This window comes from Bos taurus, chromosome X, assembly GCF_002263795.3.
Source record: "Bos taurus isolate L1 Dominette 01449 registration number 42190680 breed Hereford chromosome X, ARS-UCD2.0, whole genome shotgun sequence".
Taxonomy (NCBI): Eukaryota; Metazoa; Chordata; class Mammalia; order Artiodactyla; family Bovidae; genus Bos; species Bos taurus.
Window position 1 is genome coordinate 133,389,609 of NC_037357.1, and position 17,401 is coordinate 133,407,009.

The following is a 17,401-nucleotide window of genomic DNA, read 5'->3' on the forward strand; positions in this document are numbered from 1 at the left end:
TAGTGTCCGACTCTGTGCGACCCCACAGACAGCAGTCAACCAGGCTTCCTGTCCCTGGGATTCTCCAGGCAACAACACTGGAGTGGGTTGCCATTTCCTTCTCCAATGTATGAAAGTGAAAAGTGAAAGTGAAGTCACTCAGTCGTGTCCGACTCTAGCGACCCCATGAACTGCAGCCCACCAGGGTCCTCCGTCCACGGGATTTTCCAGGCAAAAGTACTGGAGTGGGGTGCCATTGCCTTCTCCGACTGAGCCACCTGGGAAGCACTTATTCAGTGAATTACACAATGTGAGATCTTCCAGGGCCAGGGATCAAACCTGTGCCACCTGTATCGGCAGGTGGATTTTTAATCCCTGGACTACCAATATGCATAATTTTTACACTGCTCAGGAACATTTCTGCAGAGTCATACCTCTGTGCGTTCAGAACAGAACCATCCTTTGGCTCTGTGCCTGGACTTGCCTGCGGAGAGAAAATGCCACCTAAATCTTACTCGGAATCTGATGTGAGGCGGGGCAAGAAAGGGCATATGTGTGTGCTACCTGGTCAGGAAATCTTTCTAAGCATTCTCCTAACAGAAGCTCCACGAAATGCATGAAAAAAATGCCATCTACCTTCCATTTAAAACCTCAAGAGTCTGGTTATGTAACATGAATTCACAAGGATAATACAGACCACAGAGCCATGTGCGTATTATGTAAATCAAAGGAAACATGCCTGATTCTGCCTGGCCAGTCACATGAGTGCAGATATGGGCTTGAAACCAGTCCATCCTAAAGGAAATCAACCCTGACTACTTACTGGAAGGACTGATACTGAAGCTGAAGCGCCAACACTTTGACCACTTGATGTGAAGAGCAGACTCACTGGAAAAGACCCTGATGCTGGGAAAGATGGAAGGCTGGAGGAGAAGGGGACGACAGAGGATGAGATGGTTGGATGGCATCACTGACTCAATGGACATGAGTTTGAGTAAGCTCCGGGAGTCAGCGATGGACAGGAAGGCCTGGTGTGCTGCAGTCCATGGGGTCCGCAAAGAGCTGGACACGACTGAGCGACTGAACCACAACAGAAAATAGCTCCTGTCCCATGTTGTAGGCGCTTCTGTTTGAAAACCACCAGCGCTCCTCGCAGAAGACAGCAGGTATGGCTGTGCTAAGGTAGGCAACAGATATGCATAATAGATTAGCCTCCTGACCATGAACCACGACAAAGCAGGAAGCATACTTCACTGTATAAGGAGTTTCCAATCTTATTCAAAGGTGTTTATTTAATTTTTTAGTCTTTACTCAATGTCTCGCCATGTTGCTTCTGTTCTACGTTCTGGGGTTTTTGGCCTCGAGGCACATGGCATCTTAGCTCCCCAGCCAGGGATCGCACCCACAACCCCCACATTGGAAGGTGAAGGCTTAACCACTGGAGCACCAGGGAAGGCCCTAGAAGGTCTTTTGTTGTTGTTGTTCAGTCGCTAAGTCGAACCCAAGACTCTTTTGAGACGCCCATGGACCGCAGCACGCCAGGCGCGAATGTTGTTAAATCCCCACAATAAGCAGAGAAATGCACCATCGTGTTGATTTCTGATATATGCGAAACGAATTTCTGCCATCTGCGCCGTAACCAAAGGCTGCTTTTATTGTCTCAAGTGTTTCAAATGACAGCCACTGGGGACACCCAGCCTGGTAACACCCGACAAAACATTCGGGAAACCCAATCTCTCACTCGTGTTTCTGGTTCGCTGTCAGAGCTACCACCACAGTCGTCAAATGGTTTCGATTAAAGGTTCTATCTGTTTTTCACGGTGTGCAGACGTTGGTCCCAATGCTAGAGGGAGGGGAAATATGCCCCCCAAGCCATGAACACCTTGGGTGAATCTGCATGAATACCCATGCAAATCAATGCACGTGCAGTCTTGGCTCCTGTCTTCCCAGGTGGGGCAATGGTAATGCGCCTGACTGCCCGTGCAGGAGACTCAGAGGACATGGGTTCGATCCCTGGGTGGCAAAGATCCCCTGGAGGAGGGCATGGCAAAACACTCCAGTATTCTTGCCTGGGAAGTCCCATGGACAGAGTAGCCCGGCGGGCTACAGTGCATGGGGGTGCAAAGAGTCAGACATGACTTAGGGACTAAGCATATCAAGTTCAGTTCAATCACTCAGTCACATCTGACTCTTTGCGACCCCATGGACTGCAGCACACCAGGCTTCCCTGTCCATCACCAACTCCCGGAGTTACTCAAACTCATGTCCATCAGGTTGGTGATGCCATCCAAACATCTCATCCTCTGTCGTCCCCTTCTCCTCCCACCTTCGATCTTTCCCAGCATCCGGGTCTTTCCCCATGAGTCAACTCTTCGCATCAGGTGGCCAAAGGATGGGAGTTTAAGCTTCAACATCAGTCCTTGCAGTGCATACTCAGGACTGATCTCCTTTAGGATGGACTGGTTGGATCTCCTTGCAGTCCAAGGGACTCTCAAGAGTCTTCTCCAACACCACAGTTCAAAAGCACCAATTCTTCGGCACTCAGCTTTCTTTATAAAGAAACTCCAGTTTCTTTATAAAGTTGGATGTCCAAGTCTCACATCCATCCGTGACTACTGGAAACACCATAGCTTTGACTAGATGGACCTTTGTTGGCAAAGTAATGTCTCTGCTTTTTAATACGCTGTCTAGGTTGGTCACAGCTTTTCTTCCAAGGAGCAAACGTCTTTTAATTTCATGGCTGCAGTATCTACCTGCTGTCTACCTAGCATTCCACCCAGCGCCTCCCACCCAGTTTTCTGCAGAAGGGTGCACTGGCTCAGGAGAAGCAGGCGGGCACGTGTGGACCCTGTCCCACTCAGCGGATCCATGGGAACCACGACCCCAGTAACAGGTTCACAGAGGCTAATTCCAAACCCTGAGAGGAAGCGTTAGCATTTCATCAGTATTGTGCAGATATATCTGCAGGAGACCAATGTCTTTTTACCTATTTTCCAATATTCCCTGTGCCCCAGGCACTGATTATCATTAGCTCTGTGGCAGGAATGAAATCTATAATATAAAACCACCAGCGGCTGTGAATTGCCTTGCTGTTGAGGGAGACCAAAGCAGACGCGGTAGATTCTGATAAACTGAACCCAGTTTTGTCACCTGGCCCAGCAGTGCGCCTCCCAGACAGCTGCCCAAGAAAAAGGAAAACCCCAGACCACAAAAGCCTATGTGCAAATGCCCCCAGGAGCCTTAGTCGTAGCTTGGAAACCACCCAAATGCTCTTCCACAGGACAAACGACTAACCGCCCTGCATCCATAAAACAGAATACTGGGCCACGCTTAGTCTCTTAAGTCATGTCCAACTCTTTGCGACCCCATGGACCATAGCCTGCCAGGCTCCTCTGTCCATAGGATGCTCCAGGCAAGAATACTGGAGTGGGTTGCCATGCCCTCCTCCAGGGGATCTTCCCAACCCAGGGATTGAACCTGCATCTCCTGCATTGGCAGGCGAGTTCTTTACCACTGTGGAAGCCCATAGGAAATAGAAGACCATGTAGCATATAAAGGAAGTACTACTGAAGTATGCACCAGCGTTAGCCAACCTCAGATGCACTGAGTCAGAAAAGCCAGACTCTCAAGGGTACACGCTGCAGAGATTCACTTCTCAGTCACAATCGCAGAGGCAACACTCCAGTGCCAGGAAGCAGACCGGTGGCACCAGCAGCTGCGATGGGGTGAGGAGGAGACTACAAAGGGGGAGTTTTTGGTGGAACCATTCCATATCTTGTTTGTGCAGGTGTTTGTATCACTCTGAACCTCTGTATTCTAAAAAGGGTCAATTTTCTGGCGTGAAAATGATACTCTATGTAAAAAAAAAAAAAAATGGTAGAGATGAAGGTGCAGAGGGATGGAGAAGCTGGACACTGACCATGAAGGGAACTGCCAGGCTGGGTGGAAGAGACGCTCTGCCTCAATCAGCTTCTTACAAATCGTCAGGATGACAAAAGCGACCACATGATTAACCCCCAAGAGGCAGAGGCCGATGGACTCCTAGCCCTCCAAAGCGGACTGCCGCAACTCATGCAAAACATAAAAATTAAAAGCACAACTAAGCCACTTTGCTGCTGGGGCTGCTCAAAATCTCCAGCTGAACTGAAAAAAAAAAAAAAAAAGCCTTGCACACTAACCGATCTTCTTTATCTGGATGCCAGGAGGAGCAACCATAAACAACAGCATCCAGACAGCACCTTCCACAGGCACGGCCCTTGCTTTAGACAACAGTGACGCCATGAAATCCCCTCTGCTTTAGAGGCTGTGGAATCCACGGCAGGGCGGAGGGAGGCCAGAGGGGAACCCTAGATGATGCGAATTCTGCCTCTTGAGGGCAGAAAAGGAAGCCCCTTTTCAAGATACTTTTCCTGAGTTTGCAGAGATGTGATGTGCATTTTGTCGTAACACTTTCAGGAAAGTGTTGCTTCTGCACTGCGCCTCCCAGCTATCTGGTGGGGTGGGGTGCATGAGGAATCAATGTTCTGATGGGCACCGTTTTCCCTGCAGCCCTGAACATCCTGACCGGCACATGTGCTGCCCGACTGCACCAGCCCAGCCCCTGCGGTGGCAGAGAACTTGTGCCTTGAGGTGGGCTGGAATATTCTGGGTCTACCCGCTGCCTGGTTGTACAGCCAACAGCAGACCCCCAGAGATCCAGAGGTCTGCCTCCCTGCAGGGTCCTCCCCACCTGCCATCTCCCAACCTCCTACACACACACCTTCTACACACATAGCCTGGGGGGTGACACGACTAAAGACCTAGGAACTTTCAAACCCCTAGTGGAGAAGCCACACTGGGAGGAGCTGAGTGAGTCACCTAGCGTGACAGAGAATTTATGGATGATGGGTTTGATGCTGGTAAAGGAGAGACAGCACAGATACTTGATCAGGAGAGTCCTTCCTTCTCCTTCCTGCCTTCTTTTCCTTCCCCTTCCTCCCCCTTCCTCCCCCTTCCTCCCTGTCCCTTCCTTCCTCTTCTTTTCTTCATTCCCTCTTCTTCCTTCCCCTTCTGCCCTCTTCCTTCCCTTCCCTTCCATTTCCTTCCCCTCCTTTCAGCTAGAAAGGAGACGTTATGAGGCCAAGAACATGCTCTGTCCACTTGATGGCTGCTCAGTAAATTCCCTGGTGGCTCAGTCAGTAAAGACTTTGCCTGCAGTGCAGGAGGCCTGGGTTTGATCCCTGGGTCAGGAAGATCCCCTGGAGAAGGGAAAGGCTACCCACTCCAGTATTCTTTCCTGGAGAATCCCCATGGCCAGAGGAGCCTGGTGGGCTACAGCCTATGTGGTTGCAAAACATCAGACACAGCTGAGCAACTAAACCACTACCTAACCAAAGCGTGAGGATTTGAGATAAATGTTAAACAATCCCACAATGAACATTTAACAACATTAGGCATTTCTTCTTTGGAGTATGCCCTCGTTGGGGTACCAGAGGCAGTTCCCGGACGCACACAGTCTTCAGAGGAACACACAGTCATCTCTTAACTTCTCACTCGATCTATGGGATTCTACTCAAGGCTCTGAAAAATTAGGACAGCCGCTCAGCAGATGCTACACACAATGGGCATTGATGGAATACACTGTGTCTCCCAAGGCTCCTTTCTCAGTCGCCTGGTTACAGAAAGTTTCTCAACAAATGTGAGACAAATGTAAACAAATCCTAAAAAAGGAAGTCTCGCTTTTCTGGGGGGAGGGATTAGACATTTCTGTGTTTATTCAAAGAGGCCAGCAACGCTCTTGCCCCGGGGGGCCCTGGGGACTGCCCACCGGGAGAAACCTTTCTCTAGGTTACACAAAAGTTTTCTTTCCCAAGTCTCTATTTACCTTCATGTTCACAGAGGGATGGCAATTTCACCTTAAGATTGTTTACACATTTGGACTGCACTTTTTCAGCCTATTTTTGTGCAAGTGTTTCTAAAGAGAAAGAATCCTGAATTCCAAGCTGGAAGTCTTCAGGGAGGCAGGGTTTGGCACGTGGAATTTTCATCTGCAGACATCTCTGGGAATCTATGAGATCAGTGCTGGGAGGACACTTGGACGCCAGGTGAGAGATTTCCTGGTTAATTTCCGAGGTTAAGTTATCAGAGCCGTGGGTTGATCTCCCTGATTGACGAGGGATGAGGTGGTACATATTTTGTTCCGCTCATCATTTTTTTCATAGGAAATATCTAGCAAGAGCTAATCCAAATGGTCAAATGTACATGTAGAAAGAAGGTGTACTCTTCATGAATAATGATAGCTAGGGTGGACAGCAGAAACAGAGACCTCAGGCTTGCGTGGGGAGAGGTTTATTTATAACATGTGGCATGCCCCACGTATTTTATCCTTTTTGTTCGAGGATCAGAATCGAGCCATTTGGGTCGCCTGCAAGACTGGCCCATCTCACCCTTCTGGGCTGATTCTGAAAGAGTCTGGACCCAGGGACTCACACTTGGATCAACCTCAATGATAGCATGTGCGGAAGTGGGATGTGAGAACTGGCTTCTTTCTCGAATAATCAATTTGCAGACTACAGAAAATGTGACACAAAGTGAATCAAGCTTCAATATGCACAGAACCGACTGTTATAGCTTGAACTGTGTCCGCCACAACGGCATAGGCTGGTAGTCCTAGCCCACAGCACGGCTCAGAATGTGACGGCGCTTGGAAGAGGGTCCCTGCAGATGTCATCTGTTAAGACGAGGTTGTGCTGGAATACCGTGAGCCCCGTAATCCACTATGACTGTGTCTTTACAAAAAGGAGAAGTCCGACAAATGTGGACAGAGAGTGACACGCACACAGGGAGAATGCCTCGTGAAGGGGAAGGCAGGTCTCGGGGGACAAAGCGCCTGTGAAGCAAGGAGTGCCAAAGACGGTCCAGCCGAAGCTGGCAGACAGGCCGGAGCAGACCCCCGTGAGGCAGACAGTCGCGGGAAGAGAGCAAGCCAGCTGGCACCCTGCTTTGGACTGCTGTCCTCCACGGCGCTGGGACAGTGCATTTTTGTTCAAGCCGCCCCACTGAGTTACCCCACACCAATTCTGTACACGGATCTGTAACCAGCCCACAAACGCTCGCTCTGTGGCCGGGACCAAGAACACCAAACACCCCAGCCCCATCCATCTATATATATATACACACACATACATACACACACACACACACATACATATACATACACACACTATATGTATACACCAGCCCGCAAATGCCCTCCCTATGGTGGGGACTGAGAACATCCAATCACCCCACTCCCCATGTATATACACCATATGTATACATTAGCCCACAAATGCCCTGCCTATGGTGGGGGCTGAGAACATCCAATCACCCCACTCCCCGTGTATACATACCATATGTATACACCAGCCCATAAATATCCTCTCTATGGTGAGGGCTAAGAACACCAATCACTCTACCCTCTCCCTATATATACATACATATATATACACACACACACACACACACATACATATATACCAGACCACAAAAGCCCTTCCTATGGTGGGGGCCAAGAATATAAAATCACCCCACCTTCATATATATACACCAGCCCATAAGTATCCTCCCTATGGTGGGCATCAAGAACACCAAACACCCCACCTCCATATACACACACACACACACACACACACACACACACAGACACACACATTTATATGTTTGCTTGTGTGTTTAGCTGCCCAGCTGTGTCCGAGATGCTTTGCGACCCCATGGACTGCAGTCCGCCTGGCACCTCTGTCCATGGAATTCCCCAGATAAGAATAGTGGAGTGGGTTGCCATGCCCTCCTCCAGGGGATCTTCCTGACCCAGGAATGGAACTGGGGTCTCCTCCACTGCAGGTGGATTCTTTACCAGCTGAGCTACCAGGGAAGTCCCCATATGTATACACCAGCCCACAGATGCCCTCCCTATGGTGGGGGCTGAGAACACTCAGATCACCCCACCCCTCATGTATATACACCACATGTATACAGCAGCCCATAAGCACCCTCCCTATGGTGGGAGCCAAGGACACCCTATCGCCCCACCCTATAATATATATACCATACGTACACACCAGCCCACAGATGCCCTCCCTATGGTGGGAGCTGAGAACATGAAATCACCCCACCCCCCACGTAGATACACCAGCCCATAAACACCCTCCCTATGGTGGGAGCCAAGGACACCCTATCGCCCCACCCTATAAGATATATACCATACATACACACCAGCCCACAGACGCCCTCCCTATGGTGGGGGCTGAGAACGTGAAATCACCCCACCCCCCACGTATATACACCAGCCCATAAACACCCTCCCTATGGTGGGAGCCAAGGACACACTATCGCCCCACCCTATAATATATATACCATACATACACACCAGCCCACAGATGCCCTCCCTATGGTGGGAGCTGAGAACATGAAATCACCCCACCCCCCACGTATATACACCAGCCCATAAACAGCCTCCCTATGGTGGGAGCCAAGGACACCCTATCGCCCCACCCTATAATATATATACCATACATACACACCAGCCCACAGATGCCCTCCCTATGGTGGGAGCTGAGAACATGAAATCACCCCACCCCCCACGTATATACACCAGCCCATAAACAGCCTCCCTATGGTGGGAGGTGAGAACATGAAATCACCCCACCCCCCAGGTATATACACCATATGTGTACCCCAGCCCATAAACACCCTCCCCTATGGTCGGGACCAAGAACACCAACCGCCCCACCCCCATGTAGATGCACCATACATACACACCAGACCACAAACGCCCTCCCGAGGATGGGGACCCAGAACACCAAATCCTCCCCGCCCCTCACCGCATCTATCACAACTGCTCTTGATCAAAATGGGCTTCCCCTGTGGCTCAGCTGGTAAAGAATCTGCGTGCAGTGCGGGAGACCTGGGTTGAATCCCTTGGTGGGCAAGATCCCCCTGGAGAAGGGAAAGGCCACCCACTCCAGTATTCTGGCCTGGAAAATCCCATGGAAAGAGGAGCCTGGTCAGCTATAGGTGTTCGGGTTACAAAGACTCAGACTGAGTGACTAACCCTTGATTTCACTTTATTAGAGGTACTTCCTTGGTGGCTTAAGACGGTAAAGAATCTGCTTGCAATTTAAAGAGACCTGGGTTCAATTCCTCAGCTCGGGAAGATCCCCTGGAGAAGCGAAAGACCACCCATTCCAGTATTCTGGCCTGGAGAATCCCATGGACCGCATAGTCCACGGGGTTGCAAAGAGTCGAACAGCACTGAGTGACTTCACTTTCCCTTCACTTGATCTTCATTCCAGGCTGGCTTCAGGTGAACAGAAATGTCAGCACAAACAAGAACACATTCCCTCATCCCGCCCCAAGAGCAGGACGGCCCAGCCCCTTCTCCGCCTCCCTTCAGTCCTCTGAATGAGGGTGTCCGGAGCTCTCTCTTCCCTATAGACCGGGTTTTCCATCCGTGGTTGCTGGCCCTGCAGGTGGCGTGTTGGAAGGTGTTTTTTTTGCCGCTCCGGGCAGGAAGCCGGCTTCTTACCTGACTCCTGGAGATATCGGTACACCAGGAAGTTCACCTCGTCACTGGTAATGCTCATCTTAGCCTCACCTCGCGGGGATGAGGTCTTTACGAAGCAGCAGCCACCACCCTCTGTCGGAAAAGGCAAGAGGAGAAAGCGGAGAGACGTTTCAGACACTGCCTGCGTGTTCCTCCTCAACCGCATTTCTTTCGGAAAATAACTGATACATGTAATACTCAGGAGGTAACTAATGCCCCATTCCTGCCATACGTTCTGGTAACATAAAGGTTTTATAATTATCTAAACATATATACACATACAGATGAAAAATTTCCCCTGTATTTCCTGGTGACATAAAGCTTTTATAATTACCTAAACATACAAACATACAAGTGAAAAGTATCCCCCAAAACACGAGCTGATGCGTTTTATAATGCTGGCATGGACTCATCTATAAACCACATTAACGGAGACAAAATCAGGGGCACCAAAAATGAGAACAAACACCGCGACTTGATTCAGTGAAGATCCTGCAGCGGTTGGTACCGAGCTTCAATGGAACCCCGAGACAGAAGGTGGCTGGTGGCACCGACTGGCCCTTCCCTGGACAGACGAGGAAGATTAGAGTCCTGTCGACACCCCCAGGTTGGGTGACCACGTGGCTCTGGTCACACCTGTGGGTCTGCAGCACAGATGACTCACAGCAACCTCCCACGCATCCAAGTTCCATGCTGAACCTGACGGTCACCGAACCGACAGGGTGCATGTGGCCCCGACATACACAGCGAGGAGCTGAGTCATCGACAAGGAGATATGACTTCTATTAGGAGGCGGGGAGTCAGCAAGCAGCCCCGTGGACAGAGTGCAACGACAGCATTCGGTTCTGCGGCAGACTGGCCAAGACCATGGCATCTTCAAGGATGAACCAAGTGCTTCTCGGGACCCAGGGGCAGGAAGACCAGCCTGTGTGCCCGGACTGTGGACTGAGATGGCCTGTGTCATCGGCCAAGCAGGATTCTTACAGAGCTCAGAATGCTTGCATGTGCTAAGTCGCTTCAGTCACGTCCGACCCTCTGCGACCCCCATGGACTATATGTAGCCCCAGCCAGGCTCCTCCGTCCCTGGGATTCTCCAGGCAAGGACACTGGAGTGGGTTGCCATGACCTCCTCCAGGGAAATGCTTGTGGTGACTGCAATGAAGTTAGGGGAACCCCAAGGCAATGGTTCAGACCTCCAAGGACTGATGGGTTGGAGGTAAGGCAATCATGTCCTGAGGGCACCAAGAACAGAGAACATGGCACTCGGAGCGTGGGGGGGCTTGAGGCTGCGCCAGGAGGCCTGATGCTGACTGCACCTTCATCCCTAAGGAGCTGTGGACCACAGGCCTCAGTTTTCTACCTATGCCAGCTGCGGATGCTAAGAACCGCTGCCCTCCCCCTCCCCCAGGAAGGTGGTGAGGATGACATGCTTCTACACACACTTCCAGACCAGGGCCCTGAGCACCACAGAGACACAGGAGGGCTCTTAATCCTACTCCGCCCCACTGCAAGCATCCTCAAAGCAGAGAGACCACCACCGCCCCCAGGAACACGCCTCCAAAAACAATAACAAAAATGGGTTCTTGATTAGTGACATGGTGTTTATTTTCTTGCCTGACCCAGTTTTGATTCATGCATGTGTGTGCTCAGTCGTGCCTGGCTCTTTGCAACCCCCATGGACTGTGGCCCGCCAGGCTCCTCTGTCCATGGGATTTCCCAGGCAAGAATACCGGAGCAGGTTGCCATTCCCTTCTCCAGAGTTCTCATCGGAGGCACCTCCCATTAGGTAGATCTGAGAATCTTTGTGGTTGTGACTGGGCAGAAAGGAAATGACCGTCTTCACTGTGTGGTAAAAACCACACATTCCCTCACTGTTCTGGTTTCAGAAGAAAAAATCAGTGTGAGCTGATGACACGTCTGGAGACTTCCTGCTTAACATGAGTGTTCCAACATAAATAACCACTGGGGGGCTGAAATCCATCAGGAAGCTGAAGGGAAGATTATTTACGGTATTTTTCCTTTTTTAATAACTTACTTTCCAGGTGGCAAAAAACTCTTAATAACCACAGTCATAAAACAGTTCAAAATTCAGTTGCAAGAGAAGTCGTGTCTATGATGTTATACTTAAAATGGAGAACCAACAGAACCTGCTGTCCAGCACAGGGAACTCTGCTCAATCCTCTGTAATAACCTTATGGTCACCAGGGGGAAGGATGGGGGAAGGGACAGTTAGGGAGTTTGGGATGGACATGGACACACTGCTGTATTTAACATGGAGAACCAGCAAGGACCTGCTGTCCAGCACTGGGAACTCTGCTCAATGCTCTGTAATAACCTTATGGTCACCAGGGGGAAGGATGGGGGAAGGGATAGTCAGGGAGTCTGGGATGGACATGGACACACTGCTGTGTTTAACATGGAGAACCAACAAGGACCTGCTGGACAGCACAGGGAACTCTGCTCAATGTCATGTGGCAGCCTGGATGGGAGGGGAGTTTGGGGGATAAGGGATACATTTAATGTACGGCTGAGTCCTTTTGCCTTCTACCAGCAACTACGGCAATGTTGTTAATCGGCTGCATCGCAATACCAAGTACAAAGTTAAAAAAAATAGTTTTTTTTTTTTTTTTTTTTAAAGGGAGTGGGAAATGGTGTCTAAGGGTTTGGCTGTATTGCGTGTACAGTATTTAACATGCTCTCATACTCCAGGAAGGGACAGGACCGCTCCCCAAACAACACAATCTGACCTGCTCTGTGATGATCTTAAAGGATGTAATGACCACAGAGCCACTTGAGCGTCAGCTCTGGGAGATGAAGACAGACAGGGCGAGTGAGTTTCCCTGCCCACGGGCGGGGAGCCTGGTTCAGAAACAGCGATGGAACAAGCACACAGTCACTCCAGGGTGGGGAGCGTGGTGTTCAGTGTGATATCATCCATGGCAGAAGTTTCTCTCTTAGTAAATCGGTGCCGTTAGGACACAGTCTTATAACATCCTCTCATGCGGCCCCTTCCGCCGTTCTCCAGTGATGGAAGAAAAAGTCGGTCTGAGGTCTTGTCTCTGCTATGAGTCTGCTGGCCTGGACACTGGAAGAATGCATCGCGTAAGGTGATCTTCTGGACAAGGCCCTGGGACTTGATTCCACGCTGAGTAAGGATGCAAAGCCAGAGCTGGAAAATCTGCTATAAATGACCTCATTGCAGCAAGGCACTTTCACAAATTCTCTGCCAACTGCAACATAGTAGGACTCACCTCCTGGCTTCCCTTCTCCATAATACTGGGGGTAGTTTAGCCGATCAGTCGTGTCCAACCCTATGTGACCCCATGGAATGTAGCCCACCAGGCTCCTCTGACCATGGGATTCTCCAGGCAAGAATACTGGAGTGGGCTGCCATTTCGTCCTCCAGGGGATCTTCCCGACTCAGAGAGTGAACCTGGGTCTCCTCTGCTGCAGGTGGATTCTTTACCGACTGAGCCACCAGGGAAGTCCATAACATTGCTCTCTTTTCAAATTGAAACTGTGTTTTCCAGTGGCCAGTTATGAGACTAGAAGCTTAATGTGTGTGTCAACATTTACATATAAATGCTCTTGTACACACTGCTGGAGACTAAGGTGGGGAGGAAGCAAGCCTGTTTCATCACATTACACACCTGCTCAGCTTGCATTAACTGAAACGAAGCCGCCACGTAACTGCTGGAAAACGACTGCAAACTTTCGTTGTTGTCCAAAGACAGTAATGAGTACTATTCAATAAATGATGGCTTTTATGGTTGGACTTCAGTTATTGCAGAATGTACATACAGAATAGATTGGACAGAAAACAAGAAAATGTCAACAGTGGTTTCACCTTCTTTTCTTCCCCCACAGACTTATCTTCATTTTACTAAAGAGTATTTGCATGCATATTATCCTACAGTGAGAAAAACAGTCCCCCCAAAGGTTAAGATTTTTCACTAATTGTATAGTTATATTTATTTACTTGGGAGCCCAATGGTCCAAAATTATAAACATAATCAAAGAACTATTCTTTCCTCACCAGAGTTCACATGCCCAGCAGTGGCATGCATGCGTGCTAGCTTGCTTCAGCGTGTCCGATTCTTTGCAACCCTATTACCTCAGCCCGCCAGGCTCCTCTGTCCATGGGATTCTCCAGGCAAGAATGCTAGAGCGGGCGGCCCTGTTCTCCTCCAGGGGATCTTCCCAACCCAGGGACTGAAACCACGTCTCTGACGTCTCCTGCACTGGCAGGCGGGTTCTTAACCACCAGTGCCACCATCTGAATAAGGGAATGCAGTAACCTAGTAAGACTGCAGTCCTCAAAAGGATTTTCATGACCGGCAATGACATCCATGATACAGTGCTACGTGAAAAAAAAAAAAGGAGGCTCCAAATGGAATGCGTGTGTGCCTAAGTTTTAGTTTGTACACACACACAAGGCCTCCCCCGGTGGCTCAGTGGGTAAGCAATCTGCTCCCCAACGAAGGAGACCCAGGTTCGATCCCTGAGTGGGAAAGATCCCGTGGAGAAAGAAATAGCAATCCATTCCAGTATTCTTGCCTAGAGAATTCCATGGACAGAGGAGCCTGGCAGGCTACAGTCCATGGGGTTGCAAATAGTCAGACACGACTTAGCAAGTAAACCACACAAACCACACACACACACACACGTACAAATAATAGATACCCTCTAAAATGTAAACAGTAAAATAAAATGCACCAGTCTCTCCAGGGCTGGGACGATGCTGGACTTAAATCCGTGTACGTGTGGCGTGCCTTTTCGGTATTCCCCTAATTTCCTCCTACAAACGTGAACTGCAGTCACATTCATTAGGATGTAATTAAAATCAGGCAGCGTCTTCAGAAATCAGTATGAGAACAACCCAGCTAAGGAGGAGAGAAATTGGCAGGGTTGAGACAGCAAGGAGAAGGGAGCCTCCTCGGGTTAGAAAAATAATGACACGCTTCACAGAAATCAAAAAACACCCCCAGGGTGAGGCCTTCAGAAAGGGGCCTTTCTGAGCCTATGTGCCGGCCCGGATTCGTTAGTGGCTGGTTGGTTAGCTTTGTTCCGACTCTCTGCACACAGGCACGAAGCATGGAGACGCGAGAGGACGGGACGTCCTGGCCCAGACGTGCGGCCAAGACCACGTGTCCCCCTCCCAAGCAGCCATGGGTCCCCGTCTCGAACCCTCTGAGCTGCACACCCTGCCCACCCCACACTTCTCTGCCCCATCGGGAGGCAGGTCCAGAGGGAAACCTTCCTAAAAAAGTTCACCCCGATGATAGCAAGCCACTGCTAAGTAAGGTCTGCGTGGCAGAGAGACAGACACACACGTAAGTCCGACAGCACCGTTATATTTTACAGCCTTCCGTCCACGAGGTGAAATGCAAGCTCAGGTGCCCAAGCTTTCGCAGCTAAGTGCCTCGGGAAATACAGACAACTTCAATGTAAAAATGCCCTTTCCCTTCTTTGCTGGAGGACGTGGGTCTGCCAGCTAAGGCTTCCGATTAGTCCGTAAATTAATTTACAGACTTTAATTATCTGAGACCGAGGGGCTGGAATGACAGTCTCTGCACTAGGCCCTCTGACAAATCACAGGAATATACACAGGCTGGTTACGAAAGCTCTCAGACAAAGTGATTTTCAGCCACATATGCAAGATTTATCTTGGCCTGGATGATTCCCTTTTCTGTGGTAGGTGGAGTCCTAAGTGAGGTCATCGACTCCTATAATGTGGTCTCCAGAGTTTTGAAAAAACAAACAAGCAAAAAACCCTGTGGCTTTGTCTGTAAATATAAAGGCAGGCGATGCTTTGCCCTCTGAGTCAGCCTGTGTCTCAAAAACCTTGGTGCTAAAATAGGGAGATATTGAGGGCAGGAGGAGAAGGGGGCGACAGAGGATGAGATGGCTGGATGGCATCACCGACTCAATGGACATGAGTCTGAGTAAACTCCGGGAGTCGGCGATAGACAGGGAGGCCTGGCGTGCTGCAGTCCATGGGGTCTGCAAAGAGTTGACACGACTGAGCAACCGAACAACAAAAACAAAAGTATACTGTGATGCTTCAGCTTTAAATGAGCATGGTGACCCATGCCTCTATTCTTGCCTGGGAAATCCCTCGGACAGAGGAGCCTGGTGGGCTACAGTCCATGCGGTCTCCAAGAGTTGGACATGAGTGAGCACGCATGCACACACAACAACCACACACCACATAAAAGAAAAATACTCAAAGCACCGTGAAGCCGAGTATCCCAAGAGTGCCCTTTGACACTGAAATCAGCAAGCAGAAGGCATTCAGTTTTGTCATCTGACGCTCGGCAGGTGAAATTCCCACAGCCAGAGGAGTGCGCAGATCAAAACACAGAAAGAAATTCTGATGCGAACAGGGAGGGGTCGTCCGTCTCGGTACTGCGGACACTCAGGACCACATGGATCTCTGTGACGGGTTCCCCGACGCCCTGGAGGATGACAAACAACATCCCTGGTCTCCACCCACTGGGTGTCAGGAGCAAACATCTTCCTCAAAGGTCTCCAGACGTGATCAAATGTCCCCTGGAGAAGGCTGGTTCCAGACGTCCAGAGCCACACTGCCCATGGAAGGCCCTGTAACTCCTCAAGTCCATGAGCAGCTGCAGGCTGTTGGCCAAGCAACCACAACTTAGTAATAAAGTGTCAGTCACTTGACCGTGCCTGACTCTTTACGACCCCACGGACTGTAGCCCGCCAGGTTCCTCTGTCCGTGTGGATTCTCCAGGCAAGGAGAATCATGTTCATGGAGTGCGGTTGCCATGCCCTCCTCCAGGGGAATCGTCCCAACCCCTGGATCGTACCCGTGTCTCCTGCCCTGCAGTCGGATTCTTTATCATCTGAGCCAGCAGGGAAACCACAATGTGGACGCTGTCTTAAGCTCGCCATGGACCTCGCAGAGCTGCATGTCAGAGGCCTTCTACTCGAAGGTCACGGTCAGAAGACGGAGAAATAAAATGGGTGTCTTTCTTGAGGTCAAGGCTGGCGCACCGCAGCCCACAGGCAGATTCACACGTCGCCCACCTTCCGTAAGGCTTAGGAGCTATCCACGGTGTCTCTGTTTCTAAATGGCTGCAAGGAAAATCAAAACAATCCTATTTTGCCACCCCTGAAATTGCGATGACATTGGAATTCCAGCGCCCATCGGCGAAGTATTACTGATGTCACTCAGCCACACTCGTTCATCTGTGTATGATCAGTAGCGGTTCTCACAGCGCAAAGGCAGAGGAAAGCAACGGAGACCCCGGGGCCCACAAAGCATCAGCTTTCAACATCTACTCTCTGGCCCTTGATGGAAAACGTCTGCCAACCTCACTCCCCTGAAGATTCTCCCCTCTCTACATTAGAACACGCCCGTCTTGTTGTTTTCCAGCCGAAATTCCTGTCTGGGAACCTGAAGGTGATGCCCTAAGAATGTGGATGCTCCTCGGGCATAACCCACTGGTGGCTCTGAAATGAAGAGTCAAGAAGACACCACAGCCATCATCTGCTGTGTGTCAGTCACTTTCCGAGGCGGGACCTGCTGAAACTAGGCTAAGTCAAAAGGGAACAGACCAAGGTCCATCTGGTCAAAGCCATGGTTTTTCCAGTAGTCCTGTATGAATGGGAGAGTCGGACCATCAAGAAGGCTGAGCACCGAAGAATCGATGCTTTAGAACTGGGGAGCTGGAGAAGACTCTTGAGAGGAGTCCCTTGGACTGCAAGGAGATCCAACCAGTCCATCCTAAGGGAGATCAGTCCTGGGTGTTCATTGGAAGGACTGATGGTGAAGCTGAAGCTCCAATCCTTTGGCCACATGATGTGAAGAGCTGACTCACTGGAAAAGACCCTGAT

General features: G+C 50.2%; 1 protein-coding gene across 7 annotated transcripts in view; it reads right to left on the reverse strand.

The window, feature by feature from the left end:
* The window catches only part of TBL1X (transducin beta like 1 X-linked), a 246,677-nt gene that overhangs the window by 50,730 nt on the left and 178,546 nt on the right, over positions 1–17,401 (reverse strand). For 5 of the 7 annotated variants that reach the window (XM_059883400.1, XM_059883399.1, XM_059883396.1 and 2 more), the window contains one exon: positions 9,524–9,634. The exons of 1 other annotated variant lie outside the window; for it this stretch is intronic. In XM_059883400.1, coding sequence (XP_059739383.1) covers positions 9,524–9,581 — 58 coding nt within the window. In that variant the 5' untranslated portion in view covers positions 9,582–9,634. Of the gene's footprint in view, positions 1–9,523; positions 9,635–17,401 lie in introns of those variants that run through there. One more of the 7 variants, NM_001145232.1, reaches the window with a different exon arrangement.